The sequence below is a fragment of the Ischnura elegans genome, chromosome 5 (assembly GCF_921293095.1).
Source record: "Ischnura elegans chromosome 5, ioIscEleg1.1, whole genome shotgun sequence".
NCBI lineage: Eukaryota > Metazoa > Arthropoda > Insecta > Odonata > Coenagrionidae > Ischnura > Ischnura elegans.
This window is the reverse complement of record NC_060250.1, coordinates 85,755,087-85,778,555: the sequence shown is the minus strand read 5'-3', so window position 1 is coordinate 85,778,555 and position 23,469 is coordinate 85,755,087. Positions and strand designations below refer to the sequence as shown.

General features: G+C 45.0%; 1 protein-coding gene across 2 annotated transcripts in view; it reads left to right on the top strand.

Moving 5' to 3' along the window:
• Positions 1–23,469, top strand: part of LOC124159169 (nuclear hormone receptor FTZ-F1) — a 486,808-nt gene that overhangs the window by 345,333 nt on the left and 118,006 nt on the right. Inside the window, exon 2 of one of the 2 annotated variants that reach the window (XM_046534791.1) lies at positions 7,360–7,782. In XM_046534791.1, coding sequence (XP_046390747.1) covers positions 7,360–7,782 — 423 coding nt within the window. Of the gene's footprint in view, positions 1–5,195; positions 7,783–23,469 lie in introns of those variants that run through there. The other variant, XM_046534790.1, reaches the window with a different exon arrangement.

Genomic DNA, 23,469 nt, shown 5'->3' with positions numbered 1-23,469 from the left:
TTAAAATACATACAATAATGTGTTAAAACAAATAATTTTGAGGTACTAAGCAGGTTAACTGAAAACAAGTGGTGTGAATTATGATAGTGTTATGGTGCTGAGACACATTTTGAATTTAACGTCTTCCCGGGGTAAAACCCCCGATATGGGCCCCCCCAATATTTTTTATAAGTCGGCGCCCCTGCCTCACAGTCTCCTAAAATATCTCTTCTCTCTTTCTCCATTTCCCTTTTCATATTTTATAGATTACCTGCCTTCATTGCCCTCACGTCATTTATCCCTGCATTGCTGTCTTCTTCTTGGTCTTCCTATCTTCTTTCATTGGAATACGTGAAGTACTTGCGAGGACCTCGTGTGATAGAGACCTCGAGGTTCTTGCCCTCCTCGCTTATTTAATAATTGCACATCTTATTGGTAGGAATTCCTTTTAACTACCGCTGGCTCATAGAAGGATCCACATTATTTCCAAAAGATGCCGAATGTATTTAAAAGTTAGAGCATGAATCCCTCTGATCCCTAATGAGCCTCTAGATCTTAAAAACCGAAAAAGTAAATAATTTTTATTTGGAATAGTACTCTCAATACGTATTTTTCTTAATACTTCCCCTTCCTTAATCCAAATTTGGTACTTTAAAAATTTTATTCCAATGTGTTAATATATATTTTTCCATTTATTTAAGCATTTAAGTTTAAAATTTTTAAGTTCTCCTTGAAAGTTATAGAAACAGGTCCTTTAGTAGGTAAAAGTAATCCTAGTGCGAGTTCGAATACGACCCTCATCTATTTGGAGGCGTATGGTTGTAATCTCATGTCATCCAGTAGGTCAAATTACTCCTTCCGCTGTTTAATGAGATGCGACGCCGTAATTGGATTCCCAACACGTTAATAGCTTTGGATGTTGGATTGAGTAAACCATACCGTGCAGTGAACCTTGGGCTTCAGCCTGCTCTAACGCGTCTGCTCAAATCCACTTGTTGGACCGGCCAAAAGTTTCAAGATTTTCTTCAAGACGTAATGGAAACTTATCGAGCTGTTCGCAAGCAGCTACCTCCTGTCAGAAGATGGTATCCAAAATTTTGTAGCCATTACGCAAAGGTTAACCGTACTGTTTCGGAAGATAATTAAGTTACGTGCTTGGCGATATAATGAACAACTAAAATATTGATTCTCAATTTTTCCTAATCATAGAAACGCTTGGATCGTTAATTTTTGTCCGACTTTAAAGTACGGCAATGCTTTTTAAAATGTATTTTTAATTCACTAATCCCTTTTTAAGGTGTCGTATTATTTTATTATACTTCAGATTTATTATATAATCACTCATGGATTACTAGTAACTTCGTGAATCGTTTTTGTTTTTCGATTAATCTGGACCTTGAATATACTTAGAAAATCGACGCATTCAATTTCCACTTAATTTTACTCTAAGCTATATTTTAATGTGTAGAGTATTTTGAATTCTCCGGATTAAAAGGGCCAGATTTGTTTGCTATGAAATTCTATTTAATGATGTAACTGCTTTCCTGTGGCCAAATCTACATCGCGATGTGTATTAAATACATAGCTTCTTCTCGTGCTTCTTTAGCCCTGGGCTGGTGCCCTTCCTCTGGTATTTTCTTCCATTTAAAAGCGCTGTGAACGTTCATCCATTTAACCGAGGATTCAATCCATCAATCTTCGCGAGCCTGCCCCATCTCTTTTTCTGCCCGGCGTACACAACTGTCGACCTATTTCGGCCTGCGCTAAGAATTCGGCTGCTCCCTCAAGGGTCAGAGAAAAAGTAGAATGCGACAAGAATTTCAGTATTGCGGATGGCATGGACTTGCTCCTGAAGAAAAATTCCTCCCCATTGTGCAGCGAAGATCAGCCGCGAAACAAGCGTGCCGTGGCTGGCTTTGGTAATTTTATCCACCATCTCGGCTAATTTCTTTCCGCCAGGGTCTGGTACCGATTTTGATTCCATGCTCATGTAATTGTGGTTCGCCATGTTTAATGTCTGTTGCGTGGACTTGGCTGTAAAACGTGAAATTCAGAAGGGCAGTTTGGTAAAAGTTTGAAAACGTCGTTGCACGTCGTGATTTATTTCCTATTAAAATGTTACTTCTTTTAAAGATGCTGCTATGTCTTTGTGCGGGAGTCAACATAGAGGTTGCCTACCCCTGTTAAAATATATTTCGATTGTAGTGTATGTTTCAGATTCATCTTCATCTTTTCATGATGGTCAAGGGGTACTGAGTAATTGGTAATGAATTATATCATATAATTTGATTCGCAGTGGCATGGAATAAAACATGTAAATATGTAGTACCCTTTTCTTTCATTTAACTGAAAAAAAACGAATTTAATTCCAGCTCAAGTAAGTAAACGTACAGTGAATTTGTTGAATTTCCAATCTTTTGGAAGTCCTCCCGCACACTGGTAGGGTAAATCAATGAGTATATCCGCGATTTTGTGGAAGTCTGGTAAACTTACCTAACACCTATGTGGAATTAATCTGGGGTGGATCGAGTAAATTTTAAGGGGGCGATACATACACAGGGGAATTGGGAGACGAACTTGTCAAAGACTCCCCGGGAGTTGAAAAACTAACTTACCACTTTACGTTGTTTAACCTCTCCACGACCAAAATATACGCACCGGTCCACGAATTGAATATTTTTTTCGAAGACCCTGGTGCCATTGCATTATGTAGTCTTTGAGTTTCAGTTCTTGTCTTATGTTAGTGATATCTTCATGTTGTACGTTGATACCTCACCACGTGAAGATTTGATGAAACCCGTCTCTTGAATGCATAATATAGCGAATCATAAAATAATAATGAAAATTAGTAAAAAAAATCCTTTCCGAAACCACTGCGCAATTTTAAATTATCTTCATATTTAAATTAAAATATAATTATATATAAAATAAAAAGTTGCTATAGGGTTAACGGCCCTGGTCTTAGGGCTCATGCACCAGTTTCAGTGCCAATGATGCTGCTTTTGCAATGAAACCCGGAAACTGACACTTACATAACGGTGTGGCTGAATTTTTCATTGCGATTTTAGTCTTTCTTTATATTATTTCTAATCGATTGACAAAAAGTGACCAAAAACAGAATTCCATCTATTCATAAATTGATTAATTGATTTGTGGATTATCACAAAGTTTAATTTTTCTCTGCTATTTTTGGATTTTTGGTGGTTGCTAGGTGTTTCAAACCTCAGAGTTGATATAATTTAGAGCACTCTAGGTGGCTGGTGTCAATGGCCAAAATCCGAGGCTAACATTGGCACACCAGTATTATCATCGTAAATAAAATAAGTTATCAAAAGTGTTCATGCCCTGTCTAGGAGAAGTCTCAAAAATGAGTGACGAAACTGTTTTCTCTCAAGCTACCCTTACGCGACGGAACACCTGGAAACTTGATTCTAATACCAGTCGTCTACATACTAACTCGCAAGCCATCTCAGTAGTGTGGCCTATATTTTTACTTACTTGAACGGAAATTTAGTTTTTTTAGTTCAATGAAGGAAAATGGTGCTACATATTTACATGTTTTATTCTATGCCTCTGTAGTTCGAATTATATGGTATGATTCATTAAGTCTACAGACTTTAAAATAAGTGCACGTTAGAGTTATTTCACTATTGAGTTCCACCTACCATTTATTTAAGCCCTTCATTCTTTGGGAACAAAACGAATCACTCCATTATCGGTTCAGCAAAATATCTGTATAATTTTATCGCTTGTGTCCGACTTGGAAATATTGTGAGGTTTCAAGATGATGTTATCCGTGTCGCCCTGAAAGATATCTCTTCTTAATTTCTCTAGCAATCTAAGTTTAGCGGAAACCTACTGCATAGCGATCTTTTGTATGTTAGCTACGAAGTTAAAGCCCTGGTTCCGCGAGAGAAATAAGCGTGGTGGAAGCAATGCTCGAAAGAGAAGAAGCAGGGTCGCACGGGTGCATCGGGCAGGGTTCGGTGGAGATTTGAGGGTGGCCCTCGATTGCCCGCCGGCACTCCTCGGCCGCCTCATTCGCCGTGCGCTCGCGCAAGCCCCAGGCAACCCCGGAGTCTTGAGTTTGCGCGTTCCCTGCCCATACAAACTCCCCTGCTCACCCATACCCCTTTCGGCGCCCTGTCAGGGGATAACCCCTCCCATTCCCCTTATCTCCTTATCCCCCTTCCCCCCGCGAAGAGGGAGCTTCCCACAGATCCCCCCTTGCGTCTCCCCCCTGTCGTAGTTCGTCGGAGCTCTCTGGGTGTAAAGTAGGTCAGTGGGCCAAGCTTCCACGATATCCTCTCCTCCCTCCTCCTTCCACCCTTTACATCCCAGGCGGGACAGACCAGTAGTGTGCGCGGCTCCATCGAAGTCTTCCCCTCTCCATATTCCCTTCTCCTATACCGTCTTTTATTTTATTTTTTTTCTCTTTTGCCCCTCCAAGCCGGCGGTATGGGCCGGGAGCTCGGCCTAAGTCTACGGTGTGAGCGGGGCGTGTGTTTGGTGCGGCGCTATGGGAGGAGGCAATGCGGTCACATGCACGTAAACACGGCTCCCCCCCCCACTCTACCACAAAGGGACCACATGCCGCCACACGCCCTCCCCTCTCCCGATCCCTCCCCTACTTCGACATTTACAACCTGTGCCACCTCCCACCCCCCTCTACTATCTACCCCTCCCGATCACGCTCCCTCCCCCCACCCACCTCCCGTACTCCTACCCCTCCTCTCGACACTTCCCCTCTCTTCATATTCCCCTCCCCCACCCAAGTGGACCACTCTCGCTGCCGACTACACAACAGCACTAACATAGACCTGGTTCACGGGAAAGTGGGTCACCAGTCCCCACCGAGCCACTTTCACTTATTACATGGGCTCCTAATCATTTTCCATTGTATCACCGTGCTGGCTGGGCCTGCCTGCTTGGCTGACTGCTCCCCCCCCCCACTCCCCTCCCTCTCGCTCTTTAAGGCCGACTCACCACCTCCTCCTCCTCCCCACCAGACATCACACAAGCCTCCTCACTCCAGACAGCACCTCCACCTCCTCCACATAGTCTCCTCCTCACTCCCTCTCTTTTAACTTCACTCTCCCTACTCCTCCTGTCCCCACCACGACCACCAGCTCGTGGGTTCGCTCCCGCCTTCGCTGCATCGTTCTGCCAGTGACTAGTGAGACGTCGTTGTTAGGAGAAAGAGAGCCCAAGAGATAGAGAGAGAGAGAGAGAACAACACCCCTCCCTCTCTTTTCGTACTCTCTCTCACACCTCATTCTTCTCCTCCTCTTCTCTCTCTCCCATTTCTCCCTCTTCGTAATACTACTACTCGGTCCGCGCCAGTCCTTCGCGCAGTTAGTGTCCGACTCGCGTCACGAGATCTTGTACAGCACACCCACCCCCCATAAAGCCAAGCTCTCCATAGTGAGCAAAGTGTGTGTGTTCGCTGTAAAGGCCCCTAGGCCCCCTTCCAACGTTTCAGTCGAGTCTTGCACACGGTTTGAGTCAGTCGTTCTCCGGCTGCCGAGTAGTGCGGTTGATTGTTTAGTCTGTTCGTCGTTCGGAATATTTCGATATTTCGGGCAAGTGTGTCGGTTGTGTGTTGTGCTTCGCCGAGTTGAAAACGAAACTGGGTGTTCTTCCCCCTGGATGCTTACGAATCGTTTTCGGCTCTTGGCTGCACTCTGTCCGTGCACAACCTAGTGGATTTTTTGGTTGTCTCCACCGACATTAAACGCAATCCAGTGAATACTTCGGTGGTGATTTTTTTTTGGATTTACCTGTTACATTTCTCCGCGGCACCTTCCAGGGCGGTTGGTGCTTACTTTATTTTGTGTGATACTGCAGTTGAGCGAAAAGAGTGATTTTTTTGTTTTGGCAACGCCAGTCGACACTTAGTTAATTATTCTGCACTGGACTTGACGGCCCAGTAACTCACGGTACTCTGTGCTCACATAAAAGCTTTGGATTTCGCTTTCGTTGTGTGTGAACATACTTGACCTAGATTTGTTTCTTTTGCTCCTGCTCTGACCCTTAAGTACTTGGTGGATTTCTGTGCTTAATAGTGTGTGCGTGAAACATAGACCAGTCACTTCTGATTATTTCTTGGGATATTAGGTCGTGTGCCCTGCCTGGATATTTTTTTACTCGTGGATCCGAAGTGACTAAACCCACGAAGGGTTTTAGAATAATTTATCGTGCATCTTAGCATGATCCTGGGCCCCACTAAAGGGCGACTATGCTTGTCGAGGTGATCATCGCCAAACCTCCTGTGAGTACGTCAGCTAACGTCTCGAGAACGTGTCACGTCACTTAAGGAAATTGAAGAGAAGTAGTGAACGCACATACAATCCTTAATCCCCCCATTCCCTCATTACTCTTAAATCACTCTTCTATTCGAGTGAGGAAGGCTCCCGTGGAATACACGCGGGCCGTACGTACTCCAGTCTCACGCATTTTGCGAACCCCTCTGCCCACGTGCTGGTTCCCTTCTTGTCCCTTCCCGCCCCTTATCGTACCTCTCCTCTCTCCCCAGTCACCAGAGCGCCCTCTTCCCTGCTTCATTCGCTTCCCTCGCCTCAAGGGGGCGTGGTGGAAGAGAGTAGTAGCAGCAAGCAAGCGCGAAGCTCACGCACTCCCTCGCTTCAAGGGGTCAACGGGACCCCTTTTAGCCCCCCTAAAAACCCTCTCCCACATCTTTCATATACACCATCCCGGAACCCCTCGCGGGTTCACCCAAAGCCTCCAACATACATCTCCAGCACTGCGTCGAGTTGGGCGGGAAGCGGTTCCTGGACGCGTTCCTCGCGGGCGGCGGAGGTGAGGATTTTCGCCCCCGAGGCCCAGGGCCGTCCCTTGCCGTGGATCCCGTCCCGCCGCCGGCGGACGCCCACCTCCCGAGGGGAGGCGGCGCCCGGCCCCCGTCCGCCGATTGCGACGAGTCGGCGGTAGGCATGCTCGCAGACATGGACTACCACCATTCCCACCACCACCACGCGTCCCACCATCACCACCCCCACCACCACAACAGCGGCGGCGGAGGCGGCCACCCCCACTCCCTCTCCGGTCCCCCTCCCTCCGCCCAGCTGCCCTTCTCCTCCATGCACGCCTCTTCGTCGTCCATCGGAGCGGCCGTAGCCATAGCCATGACGTCGTCGGGCGCGCAGCAGAGCCATTCGTCCGGCCTGCCGGTGTTCTGTTCCCCGCATGGCGCGGGCAGCGGAGGCGGCTACGGCTCCGGGAACAACGGCGGAAGCAACAACAACAATTCCGGGCTCCAAATGTCGGGCCACGCGTCGTCCTCGTCCTCAAACTCGTCCAATTCGTCCCTCATGAGCCACGGCTTCGGTAACCTGGACCCCTCGTGTCTGTTTCCCTCAGGGGGCGGTAGCGGAGCGGGGGCCGCGATGGAGTTCTCGTCGGCGGCCGTGGCGGCGTTGGCCTCGCAGACGGCCCCCGGTGGTGCGGTGACGACCGCAGGGTCCGGAGGCAGCGGAGGCGGTGGTACGGGCGGCTCGGCGTCAGCGGCTTCGGGTGCCGCGGGCGGCGGGTCCGATCTGCCCGACACGAAGGAGGGAGTGGATATCGAGGAACTGTGCCCGGTGTGCGGGGACAAGGTGTCCGGCTACCATTACGGCCTGCTCACGTGTGAATCGTGTAAAGGTTTCTTCAAGCGGACTGTGCAGAACAAGAAGGTTTACACGTGTGTGGCCGACAGGAGCTGTCACATAGACAAAACGCAGCGGAAAAGGTGTCCGTACTGCAGGTTCCAGAAGTGCCTCGGTGTCGGAATGAAACTAGAAGGTGAGTGTTACGCTTTTTTATTCTCTTTACCTATTTTAAGACCCCATGTGTATTAAGTGTGTCCGTTCGTGCGGTCGTGTTTAGTCCATGTACGATAACCCCTCTTTACTCGTGAAACGAAAGAACAACGAACATTGTATATTAGGTTGAACAGTTTAGTAATTTGTGCGTCACATAAGAATGAATGCTTCCGCAGTGTACTTGTATGGGTCCGGTGCGTGGTCAGCGGGAATTATAGTGTTGACCCTGTGGTGTTTGTTGTTAGTTGGCACAAGTGAGAGTGTATGTATTCTAAAGGGACTATCAATATTGCCCTCCTTTGACGACACGCTCCCCGTGCCCGTTTGCGAGCGTGAATTGCGTTCGGTTCTTGGGCAATTCCTCCACCATTATTTACGTAGCAAATAGCAACGACGTAATTCGTGTCACAGCAAATTGCTTTCCTCGGTCGAGCGCTCGTGAAATCACTCGAAAAGTTGAGGATTTTTGCTTGCAGAAATATGAAACCCTACGCGTTATGCATGAATTTGAGTGATTTTAGTGAAGTGCAAAGCTTAAAAGGTTCGTCTCTCACCTAATGCGTTTGACATTAATTGGTATAAACGGAACCGTCAGCTCTCTTTATAATAAGGTGAACCGATATCCCCCTTGGTCTCACCACGTGTTAACGTCCCATGTTATGTGAAGTGGCAAGTAGGTTTCGGTTTATCTTGTTGACTCACGTGTGATTTCTTGGCGAGGAGATGACGTCTAGTTTATTAGAGGGCTTGTGTTTACGATCAGCTTTTTATTTGTCATTCCTTTTTGCTCGGGGAAAGTTTTGTCTGTTTGGTTTCGACATCTGTAGAATATTTGAAGTGTCGTCGCTAGTGGGCCGCTCTCCGCTCGTCTGTTTTAGTGGCGTTGCCAACCGAGCGGTTTTAAATTTCCGACAATTCTCCGAAGTCGCTAGACCTTTCGATGTCAGTTATATCCCGACGGATTCGGTGTTTCGTGCATTCAAAACATTATCGGACCGCGGCCGTTCCAGCGAAACGATCCTTTCCCTTTGTCAAGTTGGCTGCGTTAATTGCATTTCGTCGTAAAAACCGCTCGGCTCTACGCTCCAGTTAAACAGCGAGAGAGATTTGTTGGTTGGTGGCGTATAAGTACCGAATCGCCCCGCAGTTAGGACACAAACACTACTTTTTGGAGTTGAAAAACTTCGCTCATTTCTGGGACGGTTGGTAATCGCGCTGTTTACGTATTCCGACGATCTCCGCATCTCTTCGTGCAAGGAAAAATTTCTCAACCTTAGTGAGTGTGTAGTTTGTTCGTCGTCTCGGTCCAAAGTGCCTCTTTATTCCCTTCCATGCGTGCTGATAGCCGTGCCAAAAGGTTACGATCGCGCTAAAATCCGTCGCCCATCGTGTGGCGTGTGGCAGGGGCTCTTGCAATGGAATGTGCTGTAAATTGTTTGCTTCTTTTGATTGAGGTTCGTAGGAAAGACATGCATATATATATAGATATTGTATATCAGAAGGAAAATGGGACGTCTTATTATTGTTAGGAAAAATAATAATGATCGGAATAATAACCGCTGTATCATATACTGAAATTCTTTAGTCGTCATATTTTCGTTTTATATGCAACGCAATAAACTTGAATACACTATTAACGTTTCAGATGCCCTTACTTATCTTTAGTCGATGGTATATAGAGTTAGCTTTAAGCTTTCGTGTCACAACATAAGGAATATTCGGCTTCCTGTTTCCGTGACAGGCGTGTTTCATAATTCATTACCAACAATTTGAAAGCGTCAAACCACGGCCTAATTGTTGTTCACATGCGTGTAACCCTTTTCGTCGTCCATATCTGAACCCTTTGCCCCCGTTCCTTAAGGAGCCCATGGCTACCCTTTTCGGGATAATGCGATAAAGCGGAGCGCGGGAACTATTTTTAACATTGTGTGTGTAAGGACTGAGATCTTCCCCTGCCCCAACCAACAGAGATGTTTTTCAACCCTCCTCAAGCCCTGCCTCATGCCCCCACCACGCGTATTTTCTGTTTCCCCCGCACCCCGCTCGTCTCCCCGGGGCGCCACGATCGATACGCTCTGCTGTTGTCCCGATGGGGCTCTAAAGCTCCTCGAATTTAATCGCTGCACGAAAAAAGAATCCTTAAAAACTAATAAGTATACTTTGGGTGAGACACTCTTGTTATTCATCAATTCAGTTTTCCAAATACGTAATTATTGATGTTTTTATTTCTCTTTTACCAGTCAAAACTTTTGGTTTGCGATGAAAAACTGAGTGCGCATCGGCGATGCTCGATTTAGTTTGAAAATGAGTCACCTGGCATAATTCCCTAGTGTTTTTGTTGTTTACTTACTTTCTCGAATTTTGGGAGAATCTTTTTGCTGTGGATAAGAGGTTTAATTTGCAAGTATCTTCATTGTATCAATTTGATCGAATTTTTTAGTCTGTGATTGTTATATCCCTGTTTTTGGGGTATCTAGATAGTTACCACGGGCGATTTCATGCAGCAAATTGTGAATGTAGAGGCGTTGTCTCCAATTTCTCACAATTCCGCTTCAAACCACTAGCATTATAATTCCAGCGTCTCATCTGTTTGTGAATTGAATGGGTAACTTTCTATGGCTGCTGTAGTGTTCGCTGTTTAGATGGGTAATATTGAAGATTAAATTCCCTCTCTTATAGCGCCTCCGTTGATCCCCTAAAAGTATCAATGAACTATTACATTTATCTTCAATTAGCTGAAATAGGCTGATATCAATCGAGTTGTAATTTAATGAAGTAGTTGAAGTAATCGAATGTTGGATTCCATTTTCATTGGTAGATAGGGTATTTTTTCTGGAGAATAAGGACTAAAAACTAAATGATATAATGTAAACCCTTATGGTCAAATATAGAGAACTTGTTTCTTTCAAATACATTAGTAATTTGCATTACCTTTTTTAAGCTACCTTAGTTCATCATTCTTGATGTGCATGTTCTGTTTAGTTCACTTAAAATATTTACTTGTTTACCGCTGATTTCTTCGTTTTTTAGTATAAAATGATTCTTCGCCGTACCTTTTATTACAAGTTTAAAAAATCGTAAGCCTTTGGAGAGTGAGTTTATATTTGAAAATCGTGTGGATTAAATGTGTTCGTATGCTTTATGGTACCTTAAAAATTTAGATATTAAAGACTGTGTCTTTCCCCATTTTCGCGTGCACCGCACCGAACTCCTCCGAGCCGCGCTCGCCCGGTCGTTCCACATTCGCGGGATCTCTTCACGAGCGAACGTTGCGTTGCGAGCGCTCGAGCAGTCCAACCCGTCTTCTCCCTCTGCAACTCTCGCCCGTCGGCACCGTTTTCGTGAGCAACGAAAGTAAAAGTTGTCGGGTTTTTGCCGTAGGTCATCTCTTCTTCTTCTTGCTCAGCCACGGCGAGTTGGCGGGGGCGAAATATTCGGTCTTCGTCACGACGTCACGTCCGTGGAATCCTCCCTCCCGCCCCGTACCGCAGAGTCACTCCTCCACTTTCGACTGTCGCGGTGGGAGGGGCTTGTCCGTCGCTCACCCTTCTTCACCTTATCTTCCTTTTGTGTCCCACGCACCAGTGGCCTGTGAATGGAGAGTGGATGGAAGGGTTTCGGGAGACAATGGGGAATATTACCTTCGCGTATACCTGCACGTTTCTACTGCCTCACTTGCGAAGGAAAACTGTGCGGTTTATTTTTGGCGAATAGACTAGTAATTTTAGTCCTCCCCCCCGCACTGCGATCCTCTGGAAACCGGTCTTCTCGTTTTTCATATAACTAAGAGGAGCGCCAAAATGCTGCTTGGTTTCATGCATTGACCCTATTTTATCCGAAGTTTTTTTAGTATAGTTATCATTTTGATTATATAATTCTGTATAAGGTGCTTGTTTTATCCCCCATTTTGACTCCTAATTCACTGTAGTTGTCGACTTTCGACTACTACGATTTGTTATGCCCAGTTTACCACCTGAAAAACATAGAATTGCCTGCAAAGGCTTCGATTTGAGTATTCATTGTACTAATGGTTTAGCTTTTGAATTGTTATTAAAGTTGGCTGTGGGCGTTTATTTGAGTCTGCTTAGAATCTTGTAATATTAAAAGTTATTCATTTAAAATAACATCTACTAGCCGATGTAATCAAATCATGAACCTAGGATGAAATTAGTAAAACCGTAAAATAGTTTTTTGTGAGGATTCTATCACAGGAGCCTGGTCTCCTTTTGCTATGTATCTCCTTTCTTTTATTCGCCTTTCCTGTACCTTATAGCCAGCAGAACGAATTAACCTTCTGTATTTCTGTATAAAGTATTTTTTATGAATTGGTGTATCATAAAATAAAAATTGAAATAGTTGTTCTGCGTCGCTCCCGACGACCGCGACTGCTTATTAGCCACCGTACCCTCATACGCAGTGGATGTGAGGCGTTTGGTGGATTCTTTTAGTCCAGCGCCGTGTATAAATGATCTTCCTTCCGAGGGAATTCTTCATTGCATCCGCATGAAAGTTCAAGAAACAATTTTAGCATAGCGGATGATTTCATGGAATTCTATTGCTGACAGTTAACTTGATTAAATATTCCTGCTTCCTTTTACTAAAGGTATTGTCCATTCCTGAAATATCCTCTCAGGAATTTGCCCCGAGTTACAACCAATTGGAAGAATTTGCATGAGGTCATCCGCTCCAAGATTACAGTGCGTACTTAGAAAACATCCCCTTATTCAAGCGCATTCCGCGAATCGGTGCTAATACCGAGCGAATCCGATTTACGAGTTCCTTCGTGTTCCTTGGTCATCTCGCCGAGAGGATTCGGGGGGGGGGGGGGGGGGCTAATCGATTGATGTTATCGACAGTAGTCTACTTATCAGTCTTCGATTCCATATGACATTTTGCAAAGTAGATCTATATTTTACTCCCTATGAGGCGCCAATTAAGCGCAATAGTTCTCAAATCGGCATACCCTTTCCCTTATACGTGGTCTTCTTGTCTCCGTCAACATTTCATTTCGTGATGTTGGCGATAAAAGCCGTTAAATCTCTGGCTCATTTGAATAGTTAAGCTCATAGTTCCGCTTCGGCTTGCCTGATTTTTTGTTGGTAGTGAATCGCTGTCGTAGTCAGTATCTCCAGTCGCTGAGTTTTTTGCACGGTCATTGTTGCTGGAGGCATGCTAATTTTTCGGCACCCTCCTAGGAGCCGCCAGGGTTTACGACGCGCCGTACGGAACATAGAGTATTAGTGTGTACCATTAAGGTACTTTTGGAGATTTACATATATTTACTAGGCCCATTGTGTGAAGCCAAGTCCCATTCTTCCGTTCTCCATAAGAAAGAAATGTTGCCGTTGCGACCTTTCTCTCGCCGATATGCTGTTTTTCGATTGTCGTTTTGTCCCATGAGAGTTTGGTGGGAATTTGCCTTTGCATTCTCATCATTGTCTGCGTAATCTGGGGATTTTCAGCCAAAAACATCAGTCTTTTGATTTGTTGCGTGTTTGTCCACTTCCGAAGGGAGCCTTATGTTAGAGTTAATCCCGTCATACTCAGCATCCGGTATTAGTCTGTATTTCAGTCCTGAAAAGTATTTGGTTCCTGTATCCCTGGCTCAAATAGCTGAATTCTACTTTTGAAACCTTGATCACTTGCGATATTTAAGATCATTATATCTTTTGGATTTCATTACTGTAAAATCTGTCCCCCTCTGTCTCCTATTAAAAAAAAGAAATGGTTCCCATGGAAGTTTGTGAGAATATATTTTATTTTTCATTCCTCCGGATGAGGAATCCAGATTTATAATGCGTAACCTACTGTGCGTTTTACTCCTCGCACCTTCCCCGCTTCGCGCCGGCCCTTTCGTTGAGGCTCTGGGAGCGTTCAGGAAATCGGCCCTGTCTCTCATTCCTATGCCCACCTCTCTCTTTCTCGTTCCCATTGGTTCGGCTTCCCTTCCTCAGCCCCTCGTATCTCCTTCCCATCTCGCCACATGCGTCACGTAGTTTTATTGCCCAGGCCGAGCGAGTGAAAAAGTGAAGAGATTGTGGGAGGATGGGATATAGTCGTGGTGGGTAGTTCTGGGGAGGAGCCCAAGAAGGGAGGGTTAGGACGGTTGGGGGGAGGGAATTGGTGTTCTAGGGGTAGGGGGGTGTGAAGGACGCGGAGGTGGGGGAAGTTCACGAGAGGGTCTGGTGGACGGCAGCTTCGTTTGATTATAATTGACAATTGCGTGCGCTCCACTTGTCGTGCTCCCCCATTGGCTCTTCCTTCGCTATATCTCGTGGGAGACAGGGTGAGGCATCTCAGAGGCACCGTGCAACTAAGTTGGATCTTTAGGGGGGCGTGCATCGGGCCTGCCCACGAGGTGTGGTATTTAGTATTTTTTTGTTTGAGAGTGCCTGGTTCCGTTAGCGTCGGAAGGGTGGAATCCGATGGTTTTTTTTTCTATCTCAGGTCTACCGACGACGGCTAGATATTTTTTTTTAGATTCGGTTAACGTTTTATCGGCTTTTTGGGGCAACTGAGCGCAGAAGGTAGTCTACCGTGTGCCGTTTTTTTATTTTTCATGAATTAGTTGATGCTAAGTGGATTGAAGTGGCGTTCTTGTTGCCATTAGTTTATAAAGATTGTCTTACTCATGAGGATGGAGGTTGGGCAGGCTCGGAAAGGAAGGAGGGTTCTTTGTTGGAATGGAGAGAGCTAGTACGCATACTGGGAAGAAGAATTCTCGCTGAAGAAACAATATGATTTGACGCAGTTAGAGAGAGATAGTACGGCTTGGCACCATTACTGTTCTCAGGATTGGTCAATGATAACTTAAAATTGAAGAAAAAAAAGTTTAAAATTTGCTTTGAAGCTGGCATGTAATAATATCCTGCCCAGGCTATTCATTGATCCTTTTGAACGGAGTAGGTGTATCAAAATATTTTGTGGGAGAAACTCAATCGTACAATATGGTAATTCAACTCTGAATTTGATGCGTCAATTTTTTTCCAGTAATGTAGGCCACAGAAGTAAAATAATGCGGATAGTATCAGTAAACTGAGCACATCTTCCCAGGCGGTGCAGTTCGCTTGTCTAAATGTGCAGCACAGAAAGGGAATGTAAAACCCCGAGTTGAGTGGCGTCCGCAGTGCAGTATTAGCGAGTGGAGGGAAAGGCAGGTAGGTATGGATCGAGTGTGTTGGTGGTGTAGGCCTCTTCGGGTCTTTCCTTTCCTGTTCCTCTCTCTCGCCCTGCCGTCGTCATTCCATCGGCCGCCTTCAGCCCCGACGCAGGGCCTCCCTCATTTGTCTCACGATGATGACGTCACGTTTATCCCATTCCATCCACCCAAACACCCCTCTTCCCCCCACACTCTTCCCTTCTCTCCTCCTTCCACTTCCTTCAATTCTTTTCCCACCCCCTTTTCCATCTCCCTTCTGCTCATCCCCCACCTCCTTATCCTGCCCCACGCACGGCTCTCCCTGCACCGTGGCCTGTCCATCCCCGGCCGCTCTGAAACCAATCTGAAGACTCTCCTTCGTCCGCGGGTATGTTACAGCACCTTCCCAGGGAAGCCTTCCTTCAGAGGACCGCTTTTGTTTTTTTGTTTTTCCTCGAGCTCCAATTCCAGCATGTGGCTCCAGTTCCAGTTCGTGGCATCGGATTGCCGTGTTTCTCTCCCTGGAATCCGTGGCCACCCGTGAAATTGGGGATGGTGCGTTTTTTGATTACTCTCTGTGTCTTTCTCTATGGGTACAACTCTTTTACGAGCTGCTTACTCCCCTTTCTCCCTTCTGGATTTTACATTTAGCTACACACATTAATCAATATCGCATTTGCGATTGCTACCTTTATAGTTATCAGATCACCTTGTCGTTCTTATGTGGATATATTTCATTGGGAATGTTGTTTTTCTAATTTTATTCTTTGTTAGTTATGAATCTTATTTCTGGTAAATTGTCTAATTCCTTCAGAATGGATAAGTTGTTCGAAATACTTAGATGGGAATCATGCAGATAAAGGCCTCTCCTAGACCTGGTATTTCCTTTGAAAAATGCCTCCCTGTATCAATTTTGAGTTTGCTTCATTTTTATTATTTTCATCTTTTTCCTTTATTGCCTCTAACGTTTCAAAAGTTAAAAATGAAATCGAGCTTTCCCGTTGCCATTTTCACGTCACACATGTGATCTTAAAACACGAAGGAATCTCTCTCTGCCCACCAGCGTAGGACGGGTAATACCGATGTGTCCCATTTTTCTCTCCGTTAAAATAAAAAAAAATGAAAACCATGCCCATCTTCCTCGGCGTGTCGTCAATTCACTTTTTGTCATCATCTCGACGAGGCAAGCGCTCATTCAGAGTATGCAGAAACCGGTGCACATGTATATCCCACCCCTTTTGCGTATCCCAACCTACCTCATATCCTTGGATTAAAGCTGGAAGTCGAGCCGTGACCCCGTTTTTAATGTGATGGTGCCTCTTAGCGCCAGGAGGCGCCTCTGTCGTCTCGCTCCTCTTGGATTACATCCCTTTCGCGCGCTGCTGCCTCTCCAAATGCTGTTTTTGGTAGGGGAGGGGTGTTCATGAGTAAGGGAAAACCATGCCCCCCTCTCTCCCCTGTGTTCCTTCTCTTCCCCCTCGCTCCGTCACCCTTGCCTCCCGAAAACTGGGTTCGCGAGATATTGAAATTTTGACGACGTGCGTCCCAGTGATAAGTATGTCTACAGTATTTCGGTTACCAGGGCTCGACGCTTTGTATTGTGCAGTCATTGATATCGTGTGATTATATGAGTGTTCAAGTGTGGGTGGGGACTAGAACGTTTTTTCATTTGTTTCCAGTATCCGGCTGAGAATAGCATTTAACGTAAGCGTATTGAATTTAACGCAGCGGAGGTGATATTGCTAAGCATCAGGCATACTTGTGTTTGAGCGACCTATTCTGTTCATCGTGAGAAAATAATTGATTAGGTATGTTGATTTGCGCCATAAAACACATCGTTTCTAGTTATTACCGTAAACGTTGTAAACTTCGTATTCATTTAACTTCGACGAAGAAAAAAGTATCTATGATTTTCGACTTACAATTAGGTGGCATTTTTTTCTTATCCGTTTAGCCATAGCCATAATATTTTTGAGGAGTTGACGTACTATATTTTATGCTCTAGAGCTCTGATGGCGTAATAAAGTTTTACAGGGTTTCGCTTGCTTGATTAATTTAATCCGTGAATTATTTCTTGTATTGCAAGTCGTATTAGTTTGCGGGCTTGGTATTCGGTATACTTGAAATAACGGTGAATGTGAGCGCGCTGATAACGCCCGCGTACTTCAAATAAAGCTTACGTTCACCGAATCTTATCTTTGATTGTGCAAATGTCATTCAACAGAGTTAGACATCTTCCCTGGTATTCTGTTAACTCTTCGTTCCTTCTCCATTTCTCGGACTCGCTCTCGTCCATTAAGTTTTCCAGCGCTCAAAAAAAGGCCGTCTTAATTCGCATACATGCATAAATATCGCCTGGGCCCCGGTGTGCGAGCCGCATTAGCCGCGAAAAATATGGCACCTCTTACTTAGGCTCCAACCCAGTTCTCTCTCTTTTTCCCTTTCCCCTTCTCTCTCGCTTGCGTAACTCGCCGTCCCGAAAATTTCGGACCCAAAAGCGTTTTCCAGTCGCGTGCATTGTGTCGTGTCCTCCCTGCTCTATCGCCACTGCCTCCCCTCCCTATCTACCTCTCCGCTCAACCGAAGGGAACTAACTCTCCATATTCACTCCCCGTCGAAACTCGCTCACTTCGCTATCCGCCGGTCCGGAAAATTTTTTTAACGAAAAAAATCCTATTTATTTCTTCACTTTTTTTTCTTCGCTCTTCCGCGGGCATGCGTGCTCGGGCACCCCAAAGGTTTTTTTTTCTTCACCCCCGTACGCGCGTCCCGTTTCTTTATTTACTTTCCGTTTTTGTCGTGCGCGCTCGGTCGCCGTCTTTTTTTTCTTTGTCCTTTCATTTGACCGATTCCCTTTTACCCCCGCCGCCGTGTTGTTGTTGGTGGTGTTCGCGTGACGCGGCCGAATTTTCAATCTCTCTGTATCTCTCTCCCTCCAGAACGGCGCCGCTTTATAGAGGGGTAGGTAAGGTTCGCATGCAAGTCCCCTCCGCCGATATTCCAAGGTCGCCTCATCGACCCCTTTCGTTCCTGACCTCCCCCTTTACCCTCAGGAGCTTCGCTTTAGGGGCATAGGGTCATGAGTGTGAAATCGTGGCGTTGTCCTTACGTGGTTCCTTGCCTCAAGTCGCGCATTCAGTTAGGCTATCCTTCATGTATCTTGCTATTTTAACCTAATGAGATCCTGACAGATTGGGTTTATAAGAGGTATATGTGGAATTATCTTCAGCTTGCCTGTCAATGTGTGACTGCGTGGTCTGCGGCATGCGCTGTCCTGCTCTCTTTATTAAATACGATGGCTCTCTCGTCCAATTCCTAATGATTATCCAATGATTTATGGAAAATGATATGCATTGTGAACTGTGTCCTTGTTCAAATGCAATACTCTTTCTACTACTACTTAAATTATATCCAATAACTGATGCCAATGATATATATCGGAGCTTCTATAAAATTAATTGCCCATTTTACCCACGAATTGTTATCTAACTGCTTTTGGTTAAATAACTTACGAATTCAATTACTTACGTCCTATCTGATTGTAAATTATTAATAACTTGGTTTGGTAAGTGTTCGAAGTCGTATTCGTGGGAGGATTTTTCATTGGCGGCAAATCAAGGATGAATTTAAATAAGCCTCTGTGCGTATTGACTATTATTGTACATGATCATTGATCTGATGGGACACCCCACAAAAGAGTTCCCCTTGAACTAACTTCCTTCCGGCACATTTCTCGTCACTTCTCTGTTGCCTGCCTCTGTCCGTCTCTTTCGAATTCGCGAGCGGGTTCGGCGTCTCCTCAAATAATTCGCCAGGGGGTCTGTTTTGATGTTGGTTGGTGGCATCGGCCGCCTTTTGCTCTCGCGTACCCGTCGCTGCCTTCTCTCGCCCCGCGCGTAATGCGTCGTTTTATTCGCTTAGCCGGCGACTTGTGTTTCTCCTTCCTCTCTCTCTCTCTCTCATTTTCTTTCTTAAGAGACGCTGCTAATGGTCTGGCGAGTGCGCTCACGAGAAATCCCCCCCTCCTTTCGGTTCCCCTTCACCCCCAACCCCTCCCCCCTTTTTGCCGCGTCTCATTACCCCCTCCATCCCCTTCCTTCCTGCCTCCCCTCCGCCCCAACTCACCCCTTCACTCCGCGCCCCGCTTCGGGAAAAAAAGGCGGTTGTCCACCCTTCCCCACCCCCGCCTTCTTTCGTGTAAGTATCGTGTCGTTTGTTGCTGCCGTTCTGTCATTTTAATCGACTCTATAAGTAATGCGAAGGATTCTTAAGTACTAGTTTTACTCCCTGTATACCTATTATCCTGTATCTAAACGTGGACTGAGACCTGTGAAAAATAATACGTCGCATGTGTCAGCCTCAATGATTCCTTATGTACTCTTATCGGGGTTGTATTCTTGATTTATATTAGAATCCTAAATATTAGAAGGATTGGTAGGGCGCCTTATGCCTGGCCCCTCCAGCAGATGCGGGCATAAGAAAGATAAGACACAGGAAAGGTGGTTTACTAGTATTATAATAACAATATCAGAAAACTAATATAATTTCTATCTCCTCTTTGTGATGCACTACTTATTCCTGGAAAAAATTGCCCGTTCCTCTGTTAGCACTCTTAGAATGGCGTAGCCAACAAAACTATTATCTAAATCGTTACATATAAAATGGTGATATCGCAGTTAATTTCATCTGAGTTGGCAGCTGAGAATTATCTCGTCAGAACTCATTGACTCTAGTTATTAGAATCAACCTCCTGCGCTACGGAACTGAAGGATACAGTCGAAACTCTCACCCGCCACGTTGTTTTAAATGAAGTGTAGCGTATCGTTGATGAGGGTGGCCAGTCTCTTCTTCCGAGCATTGGAAAATGCGCCTTTAAGTTCACGTGTTAGCTCCGAGCCTCGATCAAGTTGTGGCCAACTGGAAGTATCGGCGATTCTTGCGCTTTTGGTGTGCGGTAGATAAGGGGAAGAATGCGTGCGACGCTGACGTTGAGAGGGTCGTTCTTTTTTCCCCTGGCTATCAATTCTGAGCTTCAGGGTGGAAAACAAGGTTTCCCTTTTGCAATTTTTATCCGCGTCGTTTGGTCGTAATCCTCTATCACCTGTAAACCCCTTCACTTTTTCACTTTCCTTGCTCCCATAAAAAATCGGGTGCTGGTGCCTGGGCCATAACCAATTTAGTTGAGATATTATTTGTCCTTGCAGTGATATATCGGAAATATTTCGTTTATCCCGCCTGAAAAACGATGGAAAAAGAGATGCACGAAATGACTCCGCATTTCGCTTTCCGTATAATTACATTATTTGAGCATTGAATTATTTTGCCTCGGCGATTTGCTATTTTTAAATTCTCATCTTTTGGGAAACTTGTTTTGATTATTTTTTAGATACCTGTCTGGTTTAAGTCGCTGCCGTCGTTTTTTTTTTGCTTTACTCTAGCTTCGATTGGCTGTAGAGTGCATAATCTAGAAATTTCAGTGTATCATATATTTTTACTAGAATAGCTGACGCGCTTTAAACCTTCAAAGATCGCCTTTTTTGTGGACGGAGTATATGGACTTTTATTACGATTCTTTGTTTATTCTCAAAGAATATTTACAATCCGACATCCGATCTTGGCCGACAAAAATTTAAACTTTATTCGCAACATTTAGAATTATTCCTATTTTCTTGATTTCATTCAAACTAGGGCTACAAAAACCAGGGAATTATTACGCGCCCTGCTTTATATAAAACACCGTCTCCTACTGTTTATCGACCTTGTTCCCTGTTTTTAATCTATTGATCGCCTCAACCCACTCTTTTTTTTAAACTCCGTATGATCTCAGATCCACTAGGTTAGTGGAAGCGCATTGATCTATGGGTGCCATGACCAGCACAATTTTCCACGATCCCCTTTCGTGCCGCAAATTCATTCGTGTCATTGCGATCGAACGTGAATTGTGTGGAAAGGTTGCTTTGTCATTATCGATTCGTTATCTCCCCACTCTTTCTCTAGTTCTCTCTATCAATCTCTTCGTTTGTCATCGTTTTCCTCTTCCTTTGCATCCCTTCGTCGCCTCCATTCGTTGCGTCGAATCGAAGGTCTCTCTTCGAACGCCTGGTGAGGCGTCCTAGTTTCGCGAGAACGCTCCGTTGCGATTGCAGTCGGCTTAATGAAGTGATCTCATAACCGGGAATGGTCGTCAAAATGTTTTGCACCGTCCAATTTGAGCCATTCACATCTGGAGATATATTCTTGAGCTAAAATCTCCTCGTAGGCGTCCATCGTGGGTGTGCTGAAATAGTAAAGTGAAAATTTTCACGGGATATATATTTTTTTTAATTACACGTTATTATGTTGGCATGCATGAAAGCGCTTTATTATGCGGGAATCTTCGGATTTTATATAATAGGCGTAACTGAGTAGTTTTTTTTTCGGGAAAAATACCGGGTATTTAATCTATCGGCTGTAATCGAGAGTCGAAATGGCGGCCTTCATGTGCCTCATTGCCTGGCGTTCCTCCCGAAAACCCACTCGCTCATCAGATCACCGGGAAAGCCTATGACTTTGTTGGAAAAATGTTATTTGGGTGAAAATAATTGGCAGGGATTGTATTTCTTGCTCCGTAAAAATTAGAAAATTTTTCTATCGTAAATAACAGTATACATTGGGTGAAAAGAGAATAAAGGATGTTAAGTTAGGCTCATTCCTTAAGCAGTTTATATTTGTCCTAGTACGTCCCAAATGCGTTACTTAGTAATCGTTTCGAAAAATTCTTGTCGTTGTTTTAATCTAGAGTGTATTAGAGACGCTATTATTGCGCAGTGATAGAAGAGGATGAAAAGGGTTTGGCTATATGTCTGGCGCACGAACATAGATCATAGAACATGGACCTGGCTAAGTGGATATGGGGTATGGGATGGAGAATTGGATCACCATCCAACCGTAATAGAAGTTCCTCGGGCTTCATAAAATTCGTGTTGGGAAACTGGAGTAATGTCATTTGGGCTGGAATTCGTACCTTCTGCGTAGGTGTATTGCTGGTAATGTTTACGTTGACCACTACTCACTCAATATGCTCGTTTCAATGCCATCATTTACTGATGTATTTTCCTCCTATGGAGATGTAATGATGCAGTAGATAGCTCTCGCGTCGCTCTATGATTTCCATTGTTCACCGAGCGTAGGGAAATGAACCTTCTCATCTCTTTTCATTGTTGGAAAACTCACAAATCTCTCTTCTCCCGCTCCACTATTTTTTTCTACGGTTATCAAGAGTTCTCATTCATAATAAGAATTTGTGGCGTATTTTTAGCTTCACGTTGCATTGTGTGCGCAATAATTCGTGGAATAAAGTAAAAATAAGTACGCCGGTGAATCCTGCTTGTACCATGCCTCGACCAAGCGGAGGCAGCGAATCACCTTAATGCTGTCTCCACAATGGTATAGCTCGAGGATATGCGCAAGTACGCCTCGCTGGGGAAGACTTATTTTCGTCTTTTCGTTCTGTACTGCATTGGCAGCCCACCACGCGGCAGTGCGGAGCCTTGCTCCTGATTGGCGTAGTTGTTCTGTAGTCGCCATGGTAGTGTCGTGGAAGGCTATGCTCTAGATCCCCCTCAGTCCCTGGAGAGTGTCAAGTCGCGTTGCATTTTTTATGTCCCGCGTTGACAGATTTCTTCTCCTGCCCGCCTCTCCGCCTCAGTGCTCCACTATGGCGTTCCAAATCTGCGGGAAGTTTGGCAGCACGGCACTTTAACAGATTTCTACTCATATTGGTAGGTGGGGTTATGTGGTAATAGGGTCGCAAGTAGTTTCGTCCGATTTTGAATACAATGCAAAGAATTATTTGATACCGAAGCCAAATTTCGCGACGATGTCATTGCGAATTCTATTGCTGTACGCTATTAAAGACAGGACGTTAAAAAAAATGTGAGTAGTTTGGCGTCTGAATATGTTGCCGGGTACATTGATTTCCTCGCATTGAACATTACTCTCTGTTAATCATAATGTTTGCTTTTTTTAATTCTGCCTTACCTAAATTGCTTTATCGGATAAGTATTTTAGAATGCAATGATTTATACGCCGTTGGTTTCAGTACATAAAAGTGAAACAGGAGCCAAATTAGAAAAATAAATAAATAAAAATCGGTAGTATTGATGCAGATGGAATTTTCTATGCAAAATAATGTTACACAACTTCGATAGCGGCCGTAGACTCTATTTTTCTCAAAAATAGTATGTTTTCCGTACCCTCGCCAAACGAGAATAAATTTAATACCCCTGCTTCCAGTTATCCCATGACCTATATATATATATGATCACCAACTGCCAAGCACCAGCATGGCGGTTGGTAGTGATGATTGCAATTGTAAAACCCTCTCCTCCACCTAGTGTGAGTCCCCTTAATACTCCACTCCGTGTTTGCGGGCTTGCTCGCCGCACTACCTGCCTCCCCCGTGAGCTGCACCGGTCCTCCCGAGTTGCGAGGACGAATCTGGGTCACATTTGGAGGATCCTATTCTGCGGGGTGGAGGTAGACAAAGCT